The sequence below is a fragment of the Mustelus asterias genome, chromosome 13 (assembly GCF_964213995.1).
Source record: "Mustelus asterias chromosome 13, sMusAst1.hap1.1, whole genome shotgun sequence".
Classification (NCBI taxonomy): Eukaryota; Metazoa; Chordata; class Chondrichthyes; order Carcharhiniformes; family Triakidae; genus Mustelus; species Mustelus asterias.
In genome coordinates, this window is record NC_135813.1 from 26,896,478 (window position 1) to 26,918,239 (window position 21,762).

The 21,762-nt window shown below is 43.1% G+C and overlaps 1 protein-coding gene across 4 annotated transcripts in view; it reads right to left on the reverse strand.

Moving 5' to 3' along the window:
* Positions 1-21,762, reverse strand: part of rgs3a (regulator of G protein signaling 3a) — a 253,454-nt gene that overhangs the window by 81,822 nt on the left and 149,870 nt on the right. For 3 of the 4 annotated variants that reach the window (XM_078226603.1, XM_078226604.1, XM_078226605.1), the window contains 2 exons: positions 9,424-9,464; positions 1,734-1,865 (listed from right to left, as the gene is read on the reverse strand). In XM_078226603.1, the coding sequence (XP_078082729.1) occupies positions 1,734-1,865; positions 9,424-9,464 (173 nt within the window). Of the gene's footprint in view, positions 1-1,733; positions 1,866-9,423; positions 9,465-13,318; positions 13,461-21,762 lie in introns of those variants that run through there. The other variant, XM_078226606.1, reaches the window with a different exon arrangement.

The following is a 21,762-nucleotide window of genomic DNA, read 5'->3' on the forward strand; positions in this document are numbered from 1 at the left end:
ACAGAAGCTGCAGCTCATTCAAGCTTGAAAGAGGAATCCTCCTAGTGCAACTGACAACTCCTGTTAATCAGAATACTTCAAAGGGGTCTGCTCACATCTCAGGCTTCTGAGGGGGAGCAAGGGGATCCCTTCTGTAGAATGGAATGCTGCTGTGATTTTATGGCTTTCAGGTGTCCGGGGGACATGAATATTAAAGTGAGCAGGCCATTTCAAAGGTTTCATAGCACACAGACAAGAGTGTAGGTTTTTAACAGAAAGCTGTCTGAGATCACCATGCTGAGAGTGATCTCCACTATTCCCAGGGTAAGAAGGGGAAGTCTACAAGACCCATCCCGGAGGAGAGTCTCAAGTTCAACCCCTTCCCCACCAGCCCGAGCCCATCCAACCCCCATGCCCTCTTTCTGCCCCATGGCAGTGACAGAGGGGCACATGGGCACATAATCTACCTCCTTACCCCCCGTTAGAATCCAAGGCGCCAAGTCCACAGTAATACTGGTCAGGACCTGTACTATTTGGCACCCGTTGGACATCCCGCTGGGAGCATGAGAGCATCCCATAAGACTGGAGAATCAGACTTCCAGTTGTTAATGAGATTTAACATAAACAAGCATTCTGAAAGACATGCTGGTTAGGTTATTGACCTGAACAGGCCCCGGACTGTGGCGACTAGGGGAATTTCACAGTAACTTCATTGCAGTGTTAATGTAAGCCTTACTTGTGACTAATAAATAAACTTTAAAAACTTTAACTTTACTTTAAATTGGTGAAGATGCATAGTAATTAGGTTCCTGCTTGCTCTGGATGGGAATATGACCAGGGCAGGTGCAGCAGGCAGGGGGACCCGCAACAGGTTTGATGCCTGGTGAGAATCCAGTTTTGGCCCTCATGCTGGATTCAATGAGCCAGCAGCGATCCCGCCTTCAAGTAGTGGGAGTGGAGAATTACTCTCGTAAATTAAACTTAAATTACACATTGTTCATAACACAACGTACAGATCTACTACTTTCTATTTTATGATAACTTATATTGCATATTGAGCTGGGAAACTTATCTATCCTTCGATGGCTTTGACTAAATTTACAATTCAACTTTAGTACTGCTGCAAAACAGCACTGATGCAAACATTATAGTATAATTAAAAGGTAAAACCCAATCTAATCCTGGAGTGAATCAGAAAGAGTTGCTAAGGACTGAGAATTTTCTTTCCTCCAGAGTCAGGCTAAGCTGTGATTGAATATACACTGTAGCTTCTGAACAGAACCTCCTGATATCAATGTTCCATTTGTAGTGTAAGTGAGATTTTAATTATAACAAATGTCAGTTTCCCTACAAAATGCAATATTTTGTACATTTTCACCTAGATTCTCAAATATTGAGATAAGGCCAAAATATACTGAAATAATTTGCACTCTCAAGTAGGAAACTTAGACTAAATATTCAAGTAATGTTTGATGGTTTTATTTGACATAGCATGGCAAATTATAGAAATAAGATTATTGATGGGATAGATCTTTTTATCATTTGCATCTTTCAGTTACAGAATTCTATTTTAAAGCTATTGGATATGTAGCATTCCCCTCCATTCATTGTTGTTCGCATTTCTTCCCGGCTGTGACTGAAAAAACTGATTTTTGGAAAATATAAAAGCCGAGAACATAAACAAGCATTCTTTGCAAAACAAATATACTTATAGCATCAGCAAAATTCTCTTTGCAGCTCTGTAAAAAGCTTACCTTGCTCATTGTTTCAGTTACTGCTGATCTTTGTTCTTGCTTCTGCTTGATGATGTTCTCTGTCAAACACTGACACACTTTCCTTTTTTGTTCAGTTGAGTATGCCTCCAAACTCAAACTGTTCTGTGATTTCTGATTTAAATAATAACAAATTGGTCAACAGCAGCATTTGCAGAAACATAACATTCTGGTTTAAAGCAAGATCATGTGGGTTATATTTAACTGAAAGTAGAAATAAACCATTCTATTGCAGCTGTAATTGCTTATCGAAGTCTACCTGCCTTTCTACCACGATGTTCTGGGGCATAGGAGCTGTCTCCTCTTTGGCAGATTTTTCATGTTTCCTTTCCTCTGTTATTCTGCTTTAACCATTCATACCTCCTGTGGACCCATCTTTTGTTTTGATATTTGTTTCATTAACACCTCCTTTTGCTTTGCACCATCATCACTTTTGCCATTTTATCACTCCTGCCTTTTACGCTACAGGGAAATCTTACCCTTGGCCCCTTTTACCCAGCTTTGTTCTTGCTTAAAGGCCGTTAATCTCTTGACACCTTCTGGTTCTGATGAAAAACCATTGTTTTACCCAGTAGCTCTGCTCGAGTGTTTTGAGCATTCTTGGTTTTTAATTTCAAATTTCCAGAATCTGCAGTATTCTGTATTTGTGTTGATGTTTATGAGAGATAGTTAAATACATGATTCGCACGGGTTCCAAGACCTACTTCCTGTTGATGCCGAGTACTCACTATTGGCCCTCCTGGTTCTTCTTGGATCGCCAATGTAAGATTCTTCATCAGGGCAAGATTATTCAAGACACAGCTGCTCCAACCATTCTGCTGATTCTGGATAGTTTGTACTGCAATGCACCCTTGATCTCTGATGGCAGTGAAACCGTTCTTTCAGATTGCTTACAGTGTGTTCCATTGTGATACGGGACTTAAGCATGAGGCTTAGTATACCACTTTCAACATTAATGGTAGGCACATGGAGAGACGTCATTTGACATGACATCAAGAGATAGCCCCTGTCACTGGGTAACCAGCCTTCTCCTTCACCCAGGAACAGAGGAAAGATGCAAAGTTCCCAAGAATGAAAGTGCTGTGGCAGTTTCTTGAAAATTTGACTCGTACGAACAAAGGTCTTATGCTGCTGGTTGCCTACCATCTGAAAAATATGTTCATGGAATCACCAGCAATTTAGAAAGTTCTAAGAATTCTAATGCCATATATGTTTGGAGGTACAGTTGCAAGTCTCTCTGCAAAGGCTCTTTGTTAAGCGGAACTCTCCACTTACAACTCTGAAAGAGAGTATGCCTCTGGTTTATAGAATCTAGAAGAATAGTACTTGCTAGTCAGTCATCTTCTTCATTGGCACAGACCCATTTTGTGTGCCTCTCAACTTCCTTTTTTATCTTATGAAAGCCAGACCTGGGAATGTTCTGGGACTGAACAGTAATGGCACAATGAAGAAATGGGTAAGGAAAAGACCTGTCTGAAACTGCTGAAATGCAGCTTGTACTATTCTACAATGCCAAAAAATATATAAGTTGCTCCATTCAAAGCTAAGATGTCAGACAACATTTCACCACAGTTGGAGCTTGTGAAATCAACCTCTGCTGGTTTCTGCAACCGATCCTGGAAACTTGTGTCTGCTTTATCGAGATGTGAATCAAATTACATGTGGAGCTAGTAGCAATGACAGGGTTTCTAATGGGAAAGACAGCATATTTGACATTTGTGTACATTCACCATTGTCGAGACAAGTGTTTCTTACACCCGCCATCACTTTTGCAACAGTTACAAGCCACAATAGAAGGATAGATCCTGGACAAATGGGAGAGGTACAAAGAATGGCAAAGACTGACAAAACAGAAAGCAAGACCTACGCAAAAGAGGATTTGAAAATAAAAACACACAGGATATCAAAGTCAACACAAAAACCTTTTACATTCAGACAGGAAAAATAGAGTGGGCCTCTTTAATTTGACGCTGGTGATATATAAAAATAAGGAAATGTCAGACATGTTAAATAATTACTTTGTGACAATATTAACAGTGACTAGGATAGCATGCCAGATTATCCCTAGAAAGCTAATAGTATCTGGGATGGGGGTCTCACCAAAATTAAAGCGAGCAAAATGCAAAAGAGAAAGCAAAGTAATGAAGAAAGTAATTGCACTAAAGAACGACAAATCTCCCAAGAGCAGATGGTTTTCATCCCAGGATTGTAACGGAAATAGGTGTGAACGCTGCAAATCACATAACCATCATCTACCAAATTTGTCTCAAAACTGTTTGCTGGATTGAAAAATTACATATTTCACTATTTAAGAAAGATGAAAGTAGGAAACCGGGGAATTACAGACTAGTCTGTCTAACATCCATTGTCTGGAAACTACTATTATACTTACATAGCTTCCCCTTAAATGCATTGGTGAAGTAGAGTAGGATGTCATTAATGCATTTAAGGGAAAACTACATGAGAGAGAAAGGAATAGAAGGCTATACTGATAGGTGGGATGAAGTAGAGTGTGAGGAGTTTCATATGGAGCATAAGTAATGAAAAACAAGTCAGGCATGATGACTTGTTTCTGAGCCTTAAATATTTGAATGCTTTAATCTTTGTGGAGATGCACCATAATACTATACAGCTAGAAGCACATCCAGCACTTCAATGCTGGCATAATTATTGCTGAATCACAATGACAAACAATTTTATATTTAACAGGAAGCACGGTGGCACAGTGGTTAGCGCTGCTGCCTCACAGCAAAAGGGACACAGGTTCAATTCCAGCCTCGGGTCACTGTCTGTGTGGAGTTTGCAAATTCTCCCTGTGTCTGCATGGGTTTCCTCTGGGTGCTCCAGTTTCCTCCCACACTCCAAAGATGTGCAGGTCAGGTTGATTGGCCATGCTAAAGTGTCCCTTAGTGTCAAGGGGATTAGCAGGGTAATATATGGGGTTACAGGGATAGGGCCTGAGTGGAATTGCTGTCAGTGCAGGCTCGATGGGCTGAATGGCCTCCTTCCGTACTTTAGGGATTCTATGATTCACTAGGCAAGTCACTCAATAAAGCAGGCTCCAATATATCTCAATCTAACTGTAATAAATTGTAACTCTCCTTGTGTATAACTGAAATAAAAAATGTGCAACAGTTTTGCAAAGCTAATCAATTGAAGATACAAAGCAATTTACATAAGAAGTTGACTATACTTTTTGTGTTTGTGGAGATTACATGCATGTTCATACCTGTGTCTCTAGTGACTATAAATTATTCGATGCTGCTGATTTGGCCAATGCATTTCATTAGTAAGGCTGTCAAATGATGTAGTGGAATATGTGACAAAACATTCCAGTAGGAATGGATTGAGTGGATATAAATGAAATTCAGCTGCCAAGATAGTTCCCATTCTTCCATCTTCAGCACAGAAACAAGTCAGTCCAACAGATCTATGCCCTGAGCCTTGGTCTGCATCAATGCTGGCAATTTTGGCACAAAGCTCCTTTCTGTGTCTCAACATGGTGCCACTTTTCTCAGTCTCAGTGCTAGATCAACTAAAGCGGAAATATGTCAAACTCGGGTCATGATTTTGAAGTACGAACACATGTTCACACAACAGGTCAGGCAGATCAGCTGATTTCTTTCATTATGATCCTCCTGCTTCCCCATCTTACTTTCATAAGCTGCAAGCCCAGCCTCCAGGATGTCAGCTGAGTTGCTATTGCTGAGACTGTTTCTTGTGCTGACTTAAAACAGCTAATTTCACTCTGTAGTAATGCCCCTTTGTCTTTCAAACTCCTGCTCCTCAAATCCCACTGAATATCTGGCTCCTCTAATTCCCTCCGCTTCTGTATCCCCAATTTAAATAATTCTATCACTGATGACCCGGTTTTCAATTACCTGGACCCTAAACTCTTTCTAATTTCCCCCTTGAACATCTCTACTTTTCAACATCACTTTGCTCCTTTAAGACACTCCGTAAAATCTACTTTTTTAACTATTCTTTTGGTCATCTGTCCTAATAGCTTCTTTTGCAGCTCAGTGTCACCCTGTTGCATAATGCTCCTGTGAAGTACATGGGAGTTTTATCACATTAAAAATGTGACATAAAGGCAAGCAGTTGTTGTTAATGAGGCACTTTTTACAGCTTTCTAAACCCAGCAATGTGTTCTCAATTTCAGATTATAAACTCTGTCCCCGTGTTTGTTTTTCTCAGCAGCTGTTAGTGATGATCCTTTTTCTCCTATTTACCTCATCTTTTGTTTTTTTTACTTGCTCCATTACCATTTCCTTTTGCCTTGCATCTTTTTTGCTGTCCGGGAGACGGAAAGGAAAATGTATATCTATGACAGCCCGGCTACTTTAAAAAAAGATTAAAAATGGACAAATGGCTGGACTGATAAAATGGCTACCACTGGCCACATGATGGTAGCTCTGGGAGTTTCTAAGCAGTTTAAACATGGACAAAGGAGAACACATCAAACCTCTGAATTTAACACTTCTTGCGCTGTATAAATGTGCCAGTCAAGCCTACTCAATAGATTAGCCGACAAGACATCCACATCAGCTAGCTATGGGAAAAGACAGAGCTATTTGTGACTTCTCATCTCTAATATCATGATAATGGTTCTACAGTTAGCAGCTCAAATACAATAGAGTCTTGTTAGCTGAATAGCTCAGCCCAAAATCACTCTGTCACAGGACCGAGACTTGAGCTATTTGAACTGCTTTAATTATTCAGCTTTTGAATTTTATTTTCAGTTGCGATTTAACCTCCAAAGAGAACTGGACTCCAGGCTAGCAGCCTGCCTTCAACCTCCATCTATCTCCAAAGTCTGACCTCTAGAAAGAACTCTGGTTTTTGCCCATGGAGTGAACTAATTTCCAGGATACAAGAATACTTTGTTGCAACTTTGATGGACTCAACCTGCAACTGAGTTCCCAGGACCAAGACCAGGACTTCTGCCAGATAAAACCACCTAAAGGAATCTTCATTGCACACTGACTTACTGGACTTGCAGGAAACCATAATTCTTATTTTTATCGTGGTCTTTGCCCTGAACCCTTTTCTTTCCCTTATACCTCTTTTATTGTATGAATTCAAAAGGGCGGGGGTTGTAAAACACCTGCCTGCGTTTTGTGTGTGCGTAAAATAAACCAACGCTCTTATTTTACCTCATCTCAAATTTACAGTAGGATTATTAATGTGGGATTAGATTACTCCAAAACTGAAAGGTTGGAGAAATACTCTATCATTTATAAAAGGAGAAAGTGAAAAAAAACTTTATTGATGGGTAGTGAGTGGAGAAATCTGGACTGTTTAAATTAACCCCCCTTTTGTCCATAACAGTTTTGTCATTTAATCTCTCGTCTTCCACCCTGCCACAAACCTGCCCTTTGGTTCTTCCCTCGTGCTTCCAATGCCCTGCCTCTGTATTTGCATAAACCCTGTTACACTTCTAGCATTTTCCAGTTCTTCCAAACTCTTCAAATTACTTAATTCCCGCACACATCCCAGTAAGAATGCACTTCAACTTTAAAGGTGCAGGCTGGCTTTTGGTATGCAGACTTGCTTGATGTTGCGCTAATCTCTCACAATTTTGCAATCCATGGTCAGACATGTGTTTTAACAATGTGTTTACTGCTGGCTGTATGTTACAATCAATTAAATCAGCAAGCAGCATGAAACTTCATGCAGGTTGCAATGGGTAATTCTTCATTTTATTTTCTCCCTGTTTTCATGATTAACTAATTCTGTCCCCAATCCAGCCATGAGGAGAGCAAGGGGTGTAGAGAAGGCCTTGTCTGTAGCAGTCAGTACTATTTGTTTTTGCTCGTCTTCTATAGCAAGACTGTCGAGTCATAGTCCTATTAATGCAAATACTTTGTGATTTAATCATCAATTCACTCATAAGTAATATTAAAAAAATGTAGGCCTTTAATTTGGCAAATGGATTGTCAAACTACGTAACATCCGACTGAATGGAAATGATGTGTGGGCTTTAAAAATTTTCCAATTAACTAAAATCAAAATACATGTCCTCTGATAAAGCTCAAAGACAAGCAGGCAACAGCATGTTTTGGCAGAACACCATCAAGAGCTTTAAAGCCCAAAAGTTCACTGCTGATGTGTGCACTTGTCTTGATTCATCTCTGAAGGAATGCTCTTGCAACATGTTTATTAGCTTGTCTTTCTTCAATACATACATACAAAAGCCATTTGTCAAACATTATGTGCGCACTTTAGAAAATATTTAAATAGGGTAAGAAAAATTATTTCCTCTTCAGCATCTTTAATGTTGACGTTGATATAGAATCTACACACTTTTCATTGTTTTGAGTAGCCAATTTAAGCCAGGCAAAATCAAAGTATCTGCAATTTCCTTGAAGGAAAAACCAATTCATTATTTGGCCCCTCAAGCTTGCTTCGCCATTCGATCATGGCTGATCCAACATTCCTCACTTCCACTTTTCTGCTGTTTCCTGTAACCCTTGATTCCCTTACTGATCAAAAATCTATCTCAGCCTTAAACATACACAAGGATTCTGCCCCCACAGCTCTCTGGAGCAAGGAGTGCCAAAGACTCTCAAGCCTCTGAGTGAAGAAATTTCTCCCCATCTAAGTCTTAAATTGGCACCCCTTTATTCTGAGACTATGCCCTCTGGTCCTAGACTCTCCCATGAGGGGAAACATCTTCTCGGAATTTGCCCTGTCAAGCCCCTTAAGAATCACATGGCTGGAATTTTATGAGTATGTGATGAATGTGGAAATCTTACCCAGAGTCAGTAAATATTGAAAATCTTTACGTGCTACCCTATTTAAGCAGGATTTTAGACGAAAACTGCATCAAATATTCTATGACTGCCATTAATGCTACAAAATTCCATACATGTATTTTGCAGAGTACATTACGTCAGAAAAGCATGACTTCAAAAGCAATGTTCATGCACCAAGAAGCTGGCAATGCCATTTTTAAAAAACTTTTCGCGCTGAGCATCATCACCGTGCGCTCAGTTGCCAAGTAATCAATCAGTTGGAAGCAGGATAATCTGCCCACATATTTCTCAACCATGGTGTTTAACACCAACCTTAGACCAAGCCTTCGCTGTGTCACTGTGACCATTCCATATTTCATTTTAGTTAACCTCGCTTTTCCTTTTAGAAACTATTAACTTAGTGATAATTCTTCACATACTCGAGGCAGTTTCATGAGGCATATACCCATTCAGAATCAGTTTCAGCCTTGCCAAATTAATTTCATTCACTATCCTACAGTGAGTGGCAAGCTAGAAATGATCATACCTTCATGCTGAGGTGGACTTAAACCTAAGCACTCACAATGAGAGGACAGTCTTAGCGTTCTATTACTATATCTGTAACACACTCACAGTAGCACACCATATATATGACAAGGCTACTTTGAAAATCAACCAAGATATAATCTACTGAAAATACCTAATCCATGTATTTTTAAAATCCAAATACAGGGCATTAAAACAACAATTTATATTTACATAGTACCTTTAAAGTAATAAAACATCCCAAGGCTCTTCAAAGGTGTTTTAAGTTGCCTGAAAAAGCTTTTTTTGCCACATTGGCTAGCAAAAGAGGAAATAAAAAATAAAAACAAATCTTGCAAGCTGTTAACATAAAAAATCTTCTAAAGTATGAAAAGTATGTAAACACATACCTCAGCATAAGTGATGTAAAACTGCAGGTCTTCTGCGGCACCTGTTAAACCAATTTATATGTTAGTTTTTTTTAAAATTGAAGTAAATTACATTGTCTTTTTAAATTGTACATGTATCAAGGTTCATACAGGTTTATAAGATTTTAAGAGGCATGGCAAGAGAACAGCCTATCTACTTCCCCATTAACTAGGAAACAATATTCTGTCACAGGAATGATTAAGCCAAAGAAAAGAACAGAGCCAACTGATGTCAAAGTAGCTAAACTATATCCTGGGATTTTGTAATGAAATTATCAATTTAACATCTTGAATATCTAAACTTTTCCTTGATAAGGAAACTTTCCTTAACTTTGATTGTTCCAAGATGTTGCTCCAATTCTGTTCTCTTGTCCTGCTGGACTGCATGACTCCCAATACCTGCCCCTCATCCTAATCATCTCCTCCCATTCCCAGATCCAAAAACTGCTCTGAATGCTCATAAACATCCTGATCACATATCCAGTACTGACAGACAAATTACTGTGCCCTATGCTCCAGGCCTTGAGAGTCTCAGTTCCAGTTTTCCTTAATCTTAGAGCTGCCCCAATGCTCCTAAATTCTTTGACCTTCCTTTGTAATGTTCCAAGAGTAGGAGGCTGATCTCACCTTCCAGTGCTCTTCGATCACATTACTGATAAATGTGTCCCTGAAATTATTACTTGGCATAACTAACACTACTGTACTTCCAAACTCTACAGTATATGCCTGCAATGCTTTGGGGATCAGCGAGAATATTAGACGTCCTGTGTATGATGCACAATTCCTGCCAACATCAAACTTACTGGGGAAGGCTTTGGGGGAGAACCCCAAAACAAGGTCAAATGGGGGTCCCCACTCTTGTCATCTGTGAATTGGCCAATACATGACTCTCAAAGCTGGAGGGCCAATAGGAGTCAGGGGGTGAGTTACTCGACGCAAAATTCCAGTGTCTGACTTGCTCTTGTAGGCAAATGTCCTGTGTGCCTTCTCAACTACTCTGTTAACCTGTCCTATTGTTTTCAGGGATCTATGGACAAGCTCCCCCAGATCTCTTTTTAGTTTCCTGCCATTCATCAACTACTCCCTTGTCTTGTTACTCTTTCCAAAGTGCATCACACCGCACTTTTCAGGCTTAAATTCCATTTTCCCTTGTTGGAGACCAAATAAACCTGTTAGACTTTAATCTGGTGTTGTTAGACTTCTTACTGTGTTTACAAATGGTACCTGCCACTGATCAGCCCATCTCAATGCCCTTAAGCAACATCTCATATCTCACTAACTTTTACGTGAGGCTCTTTCTTTCTTAACATGTCACTATACTTTTCCTCATCACTGTTCCACTCTGGTTTGAGGGTTGAAGACTTTCAGATTTTCAGGACTGCATGGCTCTGGTAGTAGAGAGCATGCTTCATCGTATGGGATGCATCTCCACAGTCATAGTTAATAGAATTTGTTTGGCTCTATTCCCACTTTTGCATAGGGCTCTGCAGCAGCTATCACCAGTCCTAAGGCAATTGAGACACAGCCAAGTGAATCATGTTTCACTGGCTCTAGATGGGAGCGATTCCTCTAAATCATTAGATAACTTGTGGTTTAGATTTCTGTGTGCTTCAGCATGGTGGCAGCTGTGGGGCTACAGTGTTCTGGATAAGATGCTGCCCCATGTCTTGTGTCTCTTTGTTGCTTTCTGGGAGAAGGGGGATGGGTAACAAGGCTCATTCACCTTAGTAGGCTCCAGGAAGTCTGCAATAGCTCAGCAAGCTGCGTTGAGGACAGAATTCAACTTCTTGGCATGGGGAGGGCATTCTCAGACTGGTCAGACATGTTCAGTTCAGCCCGTGTGGATGGGTGCCATGAAATTCCTCATATGGCAAGCAAGCACTTAGCGATTATGCTATATGAAAGCAACTTTTAATCTTATACATAAGCGTCACTTAAATGTACAAATTAAAAGCCTTTTTTAGTGCTTTTAACACAGACTTGTATAAACTCTCTCCCCCCCCCCCCGCCCCAGTATATGGCATATTTATAGGCACAAGATTTATTTTCCATGGGGACTTGTACCTTAACTTAGTGTAACAATGTAATTACATCATACACAATTACTCCATTACCAGCTTATTTTGAAACCTTGGCAAATACACAAGGAAAGTGATAAGAATAGTCAGATAATGCATTTTAACACGTTCACATCCCATCTTGGGGCCATAAAGCAGTTGCAAACAGTTTTAAAGTTTTACAGAAAACAGTAGCTAGTGTTAACTGAAGAACTTACTTTTGAAGTTATACGCGACTTCTTTCGGGGACAAACATGAAATAATCATAGTTGTAACACACCCAATTATCACGGTTGATAATTTAGTGTTTGTCCCAAAAAAATAAACAAGTGCTAAAGGTTTACTCCCCCACAGAATACATGTCCCCACTAATCACTTTTTTAAACTTGGTTCCAACAAAACAATGGGAGAAAATCGAAGTATGTCCACTTGGTTGCAGCCCAACCCTCCCACCTATCTGGCTCTGACAAATGCAAGTCCCACCTTCCAAATGATCTGACTGATTGATAACAAAACTGTTGCCTTTTGCTGTGCAACACTGACAAGCTGTCACCTGTGTAGAAAAGCCAGTACTCAGCATATATAATGGCCGGAATTTTACCCCCCCGCCTGCCACAGGAATCGGAGCAGGCGAGGGGTGGACCATGGAACGGGCCGTTGACCTCCGGCGGGATTTTGCAGTTTCAGGACAAGTAAGGTCGTAAAATCCCGCCCAATATCTTCTTCCAAATTCATGCAACCACTCCGACAATTTAAGACAGCACTGCAGACATAATAGCAACGGTGAGATAGGAACAGAAAAGGATGATGTCCGTCCTATCCATGTACTAAAGCTCACCCACACCCCCAACCCCACCCAGTTATTTCTCAGCCCAAAACCAAATGCTGTCCAGGACTGAACAATGGACTGTTTCAGTATCTGAAGAGTTACGAATAGTACTGAACATTATGAAATTATCAGTAAGTATCTTCTGACCTTAAATGGGAGGGAAGGTAATTGATGAAGCAGCTGAAGATGAGCAGGCTTCAAGTACTATCCCGTGGAACTCCCGGAGCAATGTCCTGGGGCTGAAATGATTGACATCCAGCAACCACCATCACCTTCCTTTGTGCCAGGTATGACTCCAACCAATGGAGAGTTCTCTGCTGGTTCCCACTGACTTATTTTCTTTGCTAGGATTCCTTTATGCCACACTATAGCCTTGATGCCAAAGGCAGTCAATCACACCTCATCACCTGAATTCAACTTATTTGTCCATGTATGAACCAAGGCTGTATTGAGGTCTGGAGTTGAGTGGTCTTGGTGGAACCCAAAATGAGTGTAGTGCTTACTGTCAATGATACCTTCCATCACTTATGATGATTGAGCGCAGATTGATGAGGCAGTAACAGACTAAACTGGAGTTGTTCTGCTTCTTGAGAACAGTATATACCTCAGCATATTCCCACATTATTGGATAGATGCTATTGTTGTAGCTGTACTAGAACATGCTTGGCCAGGGGTGGGGGTAAGTTCTGGAGCACAAGTCTACAGTACTACATCTGGGATGTTGTCAGGTCACATTGCCTTTGATGGGTCCAGTGCCTTCATGGAATGAATCCAATTCCAGTGATCTCAGAAGGATGCCAAGATGGATCATCCATTCAGCATTTCTGGCTGAATATGGTTATATATGCTTCAGCCTTGTCTTTTGCACTGACGTGCTGGGCTGCCTCATCGTTGAATAATGACTTAAAAGCGAGCCGGTATTAAAGACAACCTCCCACCCTGCAGCATATATAACATAGAAAGTACAACGATAAATCAAGTTTAAAAATACCTCATTGGTACTGGATCAATGTTGTTTATATTCATTTTTTCTCTGAAACCTGAAGAATTTAGTCAAAAACCGTGAACACTGCAGTGCTGGTTCCTTTGTGAATAAGGAAAGCATCACAGACCAAATTTAACTCACTTGGCAGAACTCTGTTTACTTCATCTTATTGTCTAACCATGTTGCAGTTTCGCTGTAAAAAGCACTAACAAAGTGGAGGCTAGTACTGCACCACATATAAACCTCAATACACAACTGGCAGTTGTTGCAAAACTGAAGGTAACCACAGGAAATATGCAGAGGGAGGATAGCATTTGAAAATAAATGCCTTTTTTGTACAGAATTTAGAATGAGTCACTGGGACTGGCTGAATAGTGTTTTAAAATATACATTAATGCATCAAGATTATTAAACAAAAATAAAGAACACGTGGTAATTCAATGAATTAGAATTGTACTTCAAGCCTTTCTTTGTAAAAATAATGACTAATTAAGTTACCACCAACTCCTCAGAAAGTGCCAGATCCTAATACAAGGTGAAAAGGAAGAGCAAAAGATAATAAATACAGTCAGTCAGTTAACATTCAGAGGGATAAATTTGACCTGTTAAGATTAATTTATTGAGTGAAGTATTTCATAAGCAAACATTATTTGAAATGAAATATAATTTTGCATTCCATAAACTAAAAGGGTTTTTTAAATCTAAAGTATTGGTTGAGGAACGCTTGAGGACTCTGGGTCTGTACTCATTGGAGTTTAGAAGAATGGGGGCAGGGGGGTATCTTATTGAAACTTACAGGATACTGTGAGGCCTAGATAGAATGGATGTGGAGAGGAGTAGGAAAAACTAGAACCAGAGGGCACAACCTCAGGCTAAAGGGACGATCCTTTAAAACAGAGATGAGGAGGAATTTCTGTAGCCAGAGAATGGTGAATCTGTGGAACTCTTTGCCGCAGAAGGCTGTGGAGGCCAGTTCATTGTGTGTTTAAGACAGAGATAGATAGGTTCTTGATTAATAAGGGGATTAGGGGTTGTGGGGAAAAGACAGGAGAATGGGGATGAGAAAAATATCAGTCAAGATTGAATGGCGGAGCAGATTTGATGGCCCGAGTGGCCTAATTCTGCTCCTATGTCTTATCTAAGCTCCCCCAGAAATACTGAAAAAAATGTAAAATACTGTAAAAGGGGCTTACAACTTTGTTCGTATTTCAGTCAGACGCCTTTCTTGTACATTTGAATACAATTTCAACCTATTTTATTTCTTACTCCAACCATAAATAAATGCATGAATAACAAAGAACAAAGAACAGTACAGCACAGGAAACAGGCCCTTCGGCCCTCCAAGCCTGTGCCGCTCCTTGGTCCAACTAGACCAATCATTTGTATCCCTCCATTCCCAGGCTGCTCATGTGACTATCCAGGTAAGTCTTAAACGATGTCAGAGTGCCTGCCTCCACCACCCTACTTGGCAGCGCATTCCAGGCCCCCACCACCCTCTGTGTAAAAAAACATCCCTCTAATATCTGAGTTATACTTCGCCCCTCTCACCTTGAGCCCTCGTGAACGTCACTTCTGTCTGGGAAAAAGCTTCCCACTGTTCACCCTATCTATCCCCTTCATAATCTTGTACACCTCTATTAGATCTCCCCTCATTCTCTGTCTTTCCAGGGAGAACAACCCCAGTTTACCCAATCTCTCCTCATAGCTAAGACCCTCCATACCAGGCAACATCCTGGTAAACCTTCTCTGCACTCTCTCTAACGCCTCCACGTCCTTCTGGTAGTGCGGCGACCAGAACTGGACGCAGTACTCCAAATGTGGCCTAACCAGCGTTCTATACAGCTGCATCATCAGACTCCAGCTTTTATACTCTATACCCCGTCCTATAAAGGCAAGCATACCATATGCCTTCTTCGCCACCTTCTCCACCTGTGTTGCCACCTTCAAGGATTTGTGGACTTGCACACCTAGGTCCCTCTGTGTTTCTATACTCCTGATGACTCTGCCATTTATTGTATAACTCCTCCCTACATTATTTCTTCCAAAATGCATCACTTCGCATTTATCCGGATTAAACTCCATCTGCCACCTCTCCGCCCAATTTTGGAACTTTCCAGAACTTAACCTAAATTACAACCCATGGAAACTTTGTGAAAGGTCTTCATGCATTAAACCAACATTTATTCAACACATCATCAGAATAAGTCCAGGAATAATAGTAAGGCTATTAATACCAAGGTCTTATTCTGTTTATGGGGAGTTATGGGGAATCGGTCAGCTCAGTTGGTTGGTTGGCTGGTTCATGATTCAAAGTGATGAGAATAGCGTGGGTTCAATTCCCTTACTGGTTGAGGTTATTCATGAAGGCCCTGTTTTCTCAAGCTTGCCACTCGCCTGTGGTGTGGGGAGGTCAGCCTAGTTCTGTCGGCACCAAAAAACGTGGGTTGGGAGACGCGGGGGGGGGGGGGGGGGGGATGGGAGGATGCAAGCAATGGCATGAATTTATCAATCTTTCTCTCTCTATCCCCACTGAGCAGAATGGATCTCAGACTGACTGATTTAGAGCTGGTCATCACGATAGCGGCTGAGGAGGAGCAGGTGGCTCAGGAGGAGGAGAGCGTGGGGAGGCCACCGCAGAAGCAGCCAGTGGCAGGCCCTCAGGAAGGAGGGGAGGGGGCTGCCGCTGAAGGCCAGAACGTGGGAGAGCAGCCTCCCAAAAGGGTGGCCAGAAGAAGGAGGATGCGGAGGCACGAACCGGACCAGGCATCCATTCGAGGGGTTGTTGGAGGTTATGTACCATCGCCAGCTCCACCTATTCAAGGACGCGGTCCGGCACTTGTGTGCATATCTGGCACCTGAGGAGAAGAGCGGCCACCCGCTCGCAGTAGAAGTTAAGGTGATGGCGGCAGTCAACTTCTACGCAACAGGGTCATTTCAGGCACCCAGTGACAACTTCTGTGGGATCTCACAGGCCTCAGTAAACAGATGTGTTCACCAGGTCACGATGCCTTGTACGCCCAGCAGGCCAATGCATCAATTTTGATGTTGGGCAGGCTCAGCAGGAGGCCTGGGCTGCAGGCTTCGCCACCATTACAGGAATGTCCCATATCGAGGGGCCAGTGGCTGGGCACACATCACCCTGCGGTCCCCATGAGGTGAGGGGCAACCATTCATCAACCACAACCTGAACATCCAGATCATCTCTGACCACCAGATGATCATCATGCAGGTCTGGGCATGCCATCCAGGGAGTGTCCATGACAACTATGTGTTGAGACAGTCGGACATCCCTGAGCTCTTTGAAGACCAGCCCAGGCTGTCAGGATGGCTCGTGGAGAACACAGGTTATCTGCTGAGGTCATGATGGATGACGACAGTACGGGAGCCCGAGACTGAGGTGGAGACCCGCTAAATGAGGCCCATACTACCACCTGGTCTGTGGTAGAGCAGTGCATAGGCCTACTCAAGATGCGGTTCCACTGCCTGGATTGCTCTGGGGGTGCCCTGCAGTATGACCCTATGAATGCCTCAATCATAATTGTGTGCTGCGTCCTGCACAACATCGTGCAGCTGCAGGCAGACCAGTACGAGGAAGAAGAGGAGGAGGAGAAACATGAGGAGGAGGAGGAGGATGGCGACAGGCCGAAGTCGACATCCTGCTATACGAGGAGCTGGAGGATGCAAGGCATGCGGCGATGGCAGGTGCCCAGCAGGACAGTGCAGCGATGGAGGCCTTAATAGCAGCCCGCTTCACATAGCTGGTGCTGTGCAGTGTGGGAGCTGCTCCGAAATACTTACACCACACCCCAGAAGCCACTGCAGCCGCCCTATCCCCACAACCCCAAACTGGCCCCTCAACCCACATGGCCCTTCCCCTCTTCCCCACCCTCTCTCATCCCACCACCCTGACCCCGAGAAACATCACAACCGGTTAATGGGCCTGGCTGGCACTGGTAGCGAGTCTTTGGTGAAGGCTGGAGGGTGATAATGACTCCCTGTAAGGCGCACTGGGGATCCTGCCCCTGGTGCCACTCAAGTCTGATTCCTACCTGTTCTCCAAATGCACACTGCCACCTGGACCCACGTAGCATTAACGGAGGGCCCTGGCTGACTTGCGGATGACACTGTTTCTGTGCCACCTGTTCATCCAGCTGGCCCTGAGATGCCCCAGTGTGAGGAAGTGGGGGACTCTCGGGACGTCCAGAGTCTCCAGGGAAGGAGTACTAGCCCTTCCTCCTCCCTCGGGGTGCACAGAGGCGCCGGGGACACTCCATGGGACGCCAGGGTAGCTGGGCTGAGCTCCAGGAGCTTCGGTATCACCTGGCTTTGCCAGTCCTGGAAGTCCAGATGCATTTGCCCCACGGTCTGTGATCCATCAGCCCTGACCCTCTGAGACTGGGCCAAGTTTTGGCTTTGGAGCCCCTCCGCTACAACATTCTGTGAGTGAACCAGGCTCTGGAGCCCCTCAGCATTTGCCCTCTGAGACTGGGCTAAGTTGTTGCTGATTGGGGGGGGAACGGGTTGGATGCAGTTCTTGTTGAGGGGGAATGGTTGTTGTTGGATGTCCTTCAGGTGTCGGAGCATGGTTTGACATTGTTAGTACAGCACATGTGCAGGTTTCAGAATGGGATGCGCACACACCCTTGCTGCCCGAAGAAGATCGTTCAGTTTCTTGACACTGTTCCTTGGCCCAAGATGTCACGGTCCTGGCATTAACTGCAGCTGCCACCTCCCCCTACAATGCCTTTGCGGCGCAACACCTTGGACGATGGCCCTGAGTGGGGAACAGCAGCTGATGCCTCTTCTCCACTGCATCCATTAGCAGGCTGGTCAGCCTGGCAGAATCTCGGAGCAGGTTTCTTTCCAGCCATCTTCTGGCTGTGTGTCCATTACTGCAGCTTATATACAGCTCTGGCAGCACGGTGGCACAGAGGTTGGGCATCACGGTGGTTAGCACTGCTGCTTCACAGCATCAGGAACCTGGTTCGATTCTCAGCTTTGGTCACTATGAGGAGTTTGCACATTTTCCCCGTGTCTGCGTGGGTTTCCTCCGGGTGCTCCAGTTTTCTCTCAGTCCAAAGAGGTGTGGGTTAGGTGGATTGGCGATGCTAAATTGCCCCTTAGTGTCAGGGAGACTTGCTAGCGTAAATATATGGGGTTATGGGGATAGAGCCTGAGTGGGATTGTGGTCGGTGCAGCTCAATGGGCTGAATGGCCTCCTTCTGCACTGTAGGATTCTATGATTCTGGATTGTTAGTGGAGTCCAGGTGCAATCAGGGCCAGTCATAGGCTTATTAGTAAAAAATCTTTGTGGGAAATGTAAAGGAAGCCTGGTTTCAATAGAGAAGGAGTCATCTCCCAAGGTGCTGTTTGGCTCTCATACAACAAGGTAGTGTCCAGGAGGTGGAATGCTCAAGGCTCTCAAACAAGGGGGAATGCTTGCAGGCAGGGGTTGTGCATGGCAGCATAGCGCTATTTGTGTGCAAGGCAGCAGTGAGGCCAGTATGTGCGAACTGGGGGGGGAGGGGGGGGGGGGGGGGAGATGGTGAGTCCAGCGATGTCAGGGTCATTGGGGGATGGGGAGGCTAGTGATATCCGTGCGGGATGGTGGGCTTGATTTGAATGCATGTAAGTGAACGTGGTTAGGACTCAACTGGGGTACTGTGTTCAACTTTGGACAACAGACTTTATTAAGGGTGCAGAAGGGGGTTAGAGTAACAACTCATATTCGCATAGTGACTAATGTGGTAAAACATCCCAAAGGCAATTCAGAGACAGTGGTCAAATATCTTTATTCATGGTTATTTTCTCAAGGGTTCCCTTTTGACTTTCAGGTGCTACCTTTTTGGGCTTCAGAGATTCCTTTATGTTAGAGCATATCTAAAGATTTATTGTGAAAGTAAGCGGTTCTCAAAACAGGAATTTGCAAACTCGCTCAACGCCTCCATTAAAGGATATTAAAGAAACAAGAATTGGCTGCCTGCCCAGCATCAAGAATCCAACAAAAATGAAACAGCTTTCCTTCATTTACCACCCAACCCCCAACCCATTGTTGTTTTCCAAAAGCTGATAGGGCAAACTCAAGACCTGGAAAATCAAGCTCTTTTAGATCAACTAAATTCCCAACTATTTCAACAGAACAAGTTTTTTTTAAGAAACACATGCACACTGACAACCAAAATAATCTTGTCTAGAGAGACACTTCTTGAGAAGAGACATGTAAAGGAAAACCCAAGAGGAACAAACAAAAACTGGACTTCCCCCACAGTATTTTCTTTAGCTATACCTCAGATCTTTACTTTGAACATTACTCACAAAATAATTTATTAGACAAATATAAAAGAACAAGAAAGCCATTGGAAGGGACATAACTTGTTTCTCTTTTGTTTGATTAGCTTGTTCCAACATCAGTTTGTAAACTTGAAAGTCAGGCCCAAGAGGAGGGTTTTAGAAAGAAAAATAAAGGTATATATCTTTTAAAGTGCTGGATAGTCATATACAGAAATAAAGTAAGTTGCAAATGTGAAAATTGCCTTCTGCCCACACCTTCTCCTGCTCTTGCCCGAAATGCCTCCTTCTTCCCTCCCTTCCCGGACCTCCTGTGTGTCCTCACTGTCTCTTCCTCCCCTCTCTCTCCCTCCAATAGTCATAGGTGGAGCTGCTTTACTTGCACTGGATCTGCCTCATCTTTTCGTTCCTCCCTCCTCCAGATCCACAGTGGTGTTTCCAAGATTCCAATTCTCTTTTCTTTTCTGTCAATATACAAGAGTTGTGGTAACTGGGAGACGGGTGCAGGTGGGGTAGGGATGATTTCTTTATAAATAATTTTAAAGAACAATTCGCTTCAGAGGCAGCTACCAGAAACAGCACCCTCCCCTCCGCAATACACAAAATCTTCAAAAACTCAAAAGGGAAGAAAAAAATTGTGTCAAACTTTCATTGAGTCCAATGATCTGAGGGCCTTCTCTGAAAATTTCCACCTCTTTCTTTTGTCATGTTCTAGTCTATCACCAACTTTCAGTCAACACTTGTATTTTAAATAACATAAAAGGCTGCAAAAAAATAATCGACTGAGGATCACCTGACTTCCCTTGTAGATTGCAACACTTCCCCATCTCGAGGGAACAAAATGAATTTTTCAGAATGATGTTTCAATGCCATTTCTCTGAAACTATTTCAAAAGGGTAATTTCAAATTGAATGGGTTATTTATATGAAAAGGATACCAGCAGTCTCAAACACTTAATTGGAAAAGGACTTTTGACTTGTAATTGGTCGCTTGGTGATACATCCATGTTTGTGGCCTGCTTTTAAAACAGTGAAGAACTGTTCTGGACTGCATTCCATCCAAATTCATTAGACAGCCATCAAACCAACTGCAACCAACTACAAAGCCAAGGTAATGGGGGGGGGGGGGGGGGGGGGGGAAGGACTCTTCCCAGCCTATTCCAACTTCAAAGTTCACTTGAGAACCAACCTGGACATTCAACTCCAAGAAGCCTCACAGTTTAATGAACAAACTCTGCTAACAAGACCTTCACTTCAACTGAAAGTATCAAATCACCTAAGAAACTATCGACCTGCCAAGAAAGGGAGGGTATGTGAACTTTTTTTTCTTCATTTTTTAAATTCATTCGTGGGGTATGCACGTCATTGGCTGGCCAGCATATATTGCCTATCCCTAGTCACCTTTGAAAAGGTTGTGGTGAGCTGCCTTCTTAAATCGCTGCAGTTCATGTGCTGTGTGTTGACACACAATGCCGTGAGGGAGGGAATTCCAGATTTTGCCCCAGCGACTGCGAAGCAACGACAATATATTTCCAAGTCAGGATGGTGAGTGGCTTGGAGGGGAACTTGCAGGTAGTGGTGTTTCCTTGTATCTGCTGCCCTTGTCCTTTCAGATAGAAGTGGTCGTGGGTTTAGAAGGTGCTGTCTAAGGATCTTTGGTGAATTACTGCAGTGCATCTTGTAGATAGTACACATTGCTGCTACTGGGTGTCGGTAGTGGAGGGAGTGGATGCGGTGCCAATCAAGCGGGCTGTTGGATGGTGTCAAGCTTCTTGAGAGTTGTTGGAGCTGCACCCATCCAGGCAAGTGGGGAGTATTCCATCACACTCCTGACTTGTGCCTTGTAGATGGTGGACAGACTTTGTGGAGTCAGGAGATGAGTTACTCGCTGCAGTATTCCTAGCCTCTGACCTGCTCTTGTAGTCACTGTGTTTATGTGGTGAGTCTAGTTGAGTTTCTGGTCAATAGTAATCCCAAGGATGTTGATAGTGGGGGATTCAGTGATGGTAACATCATTGAATGTTAAGGAGCAGTGGTTAGAGTGTCACTTTTGGGGATGGTCATTGCCTGGCATTTGTGTCGCCCAAATGTTACTTGCCACTTGTCAGCCCAAATCTGGATAATGTCCAGATCTTGCTGCATTCGAACATGGACTGCTTCAGT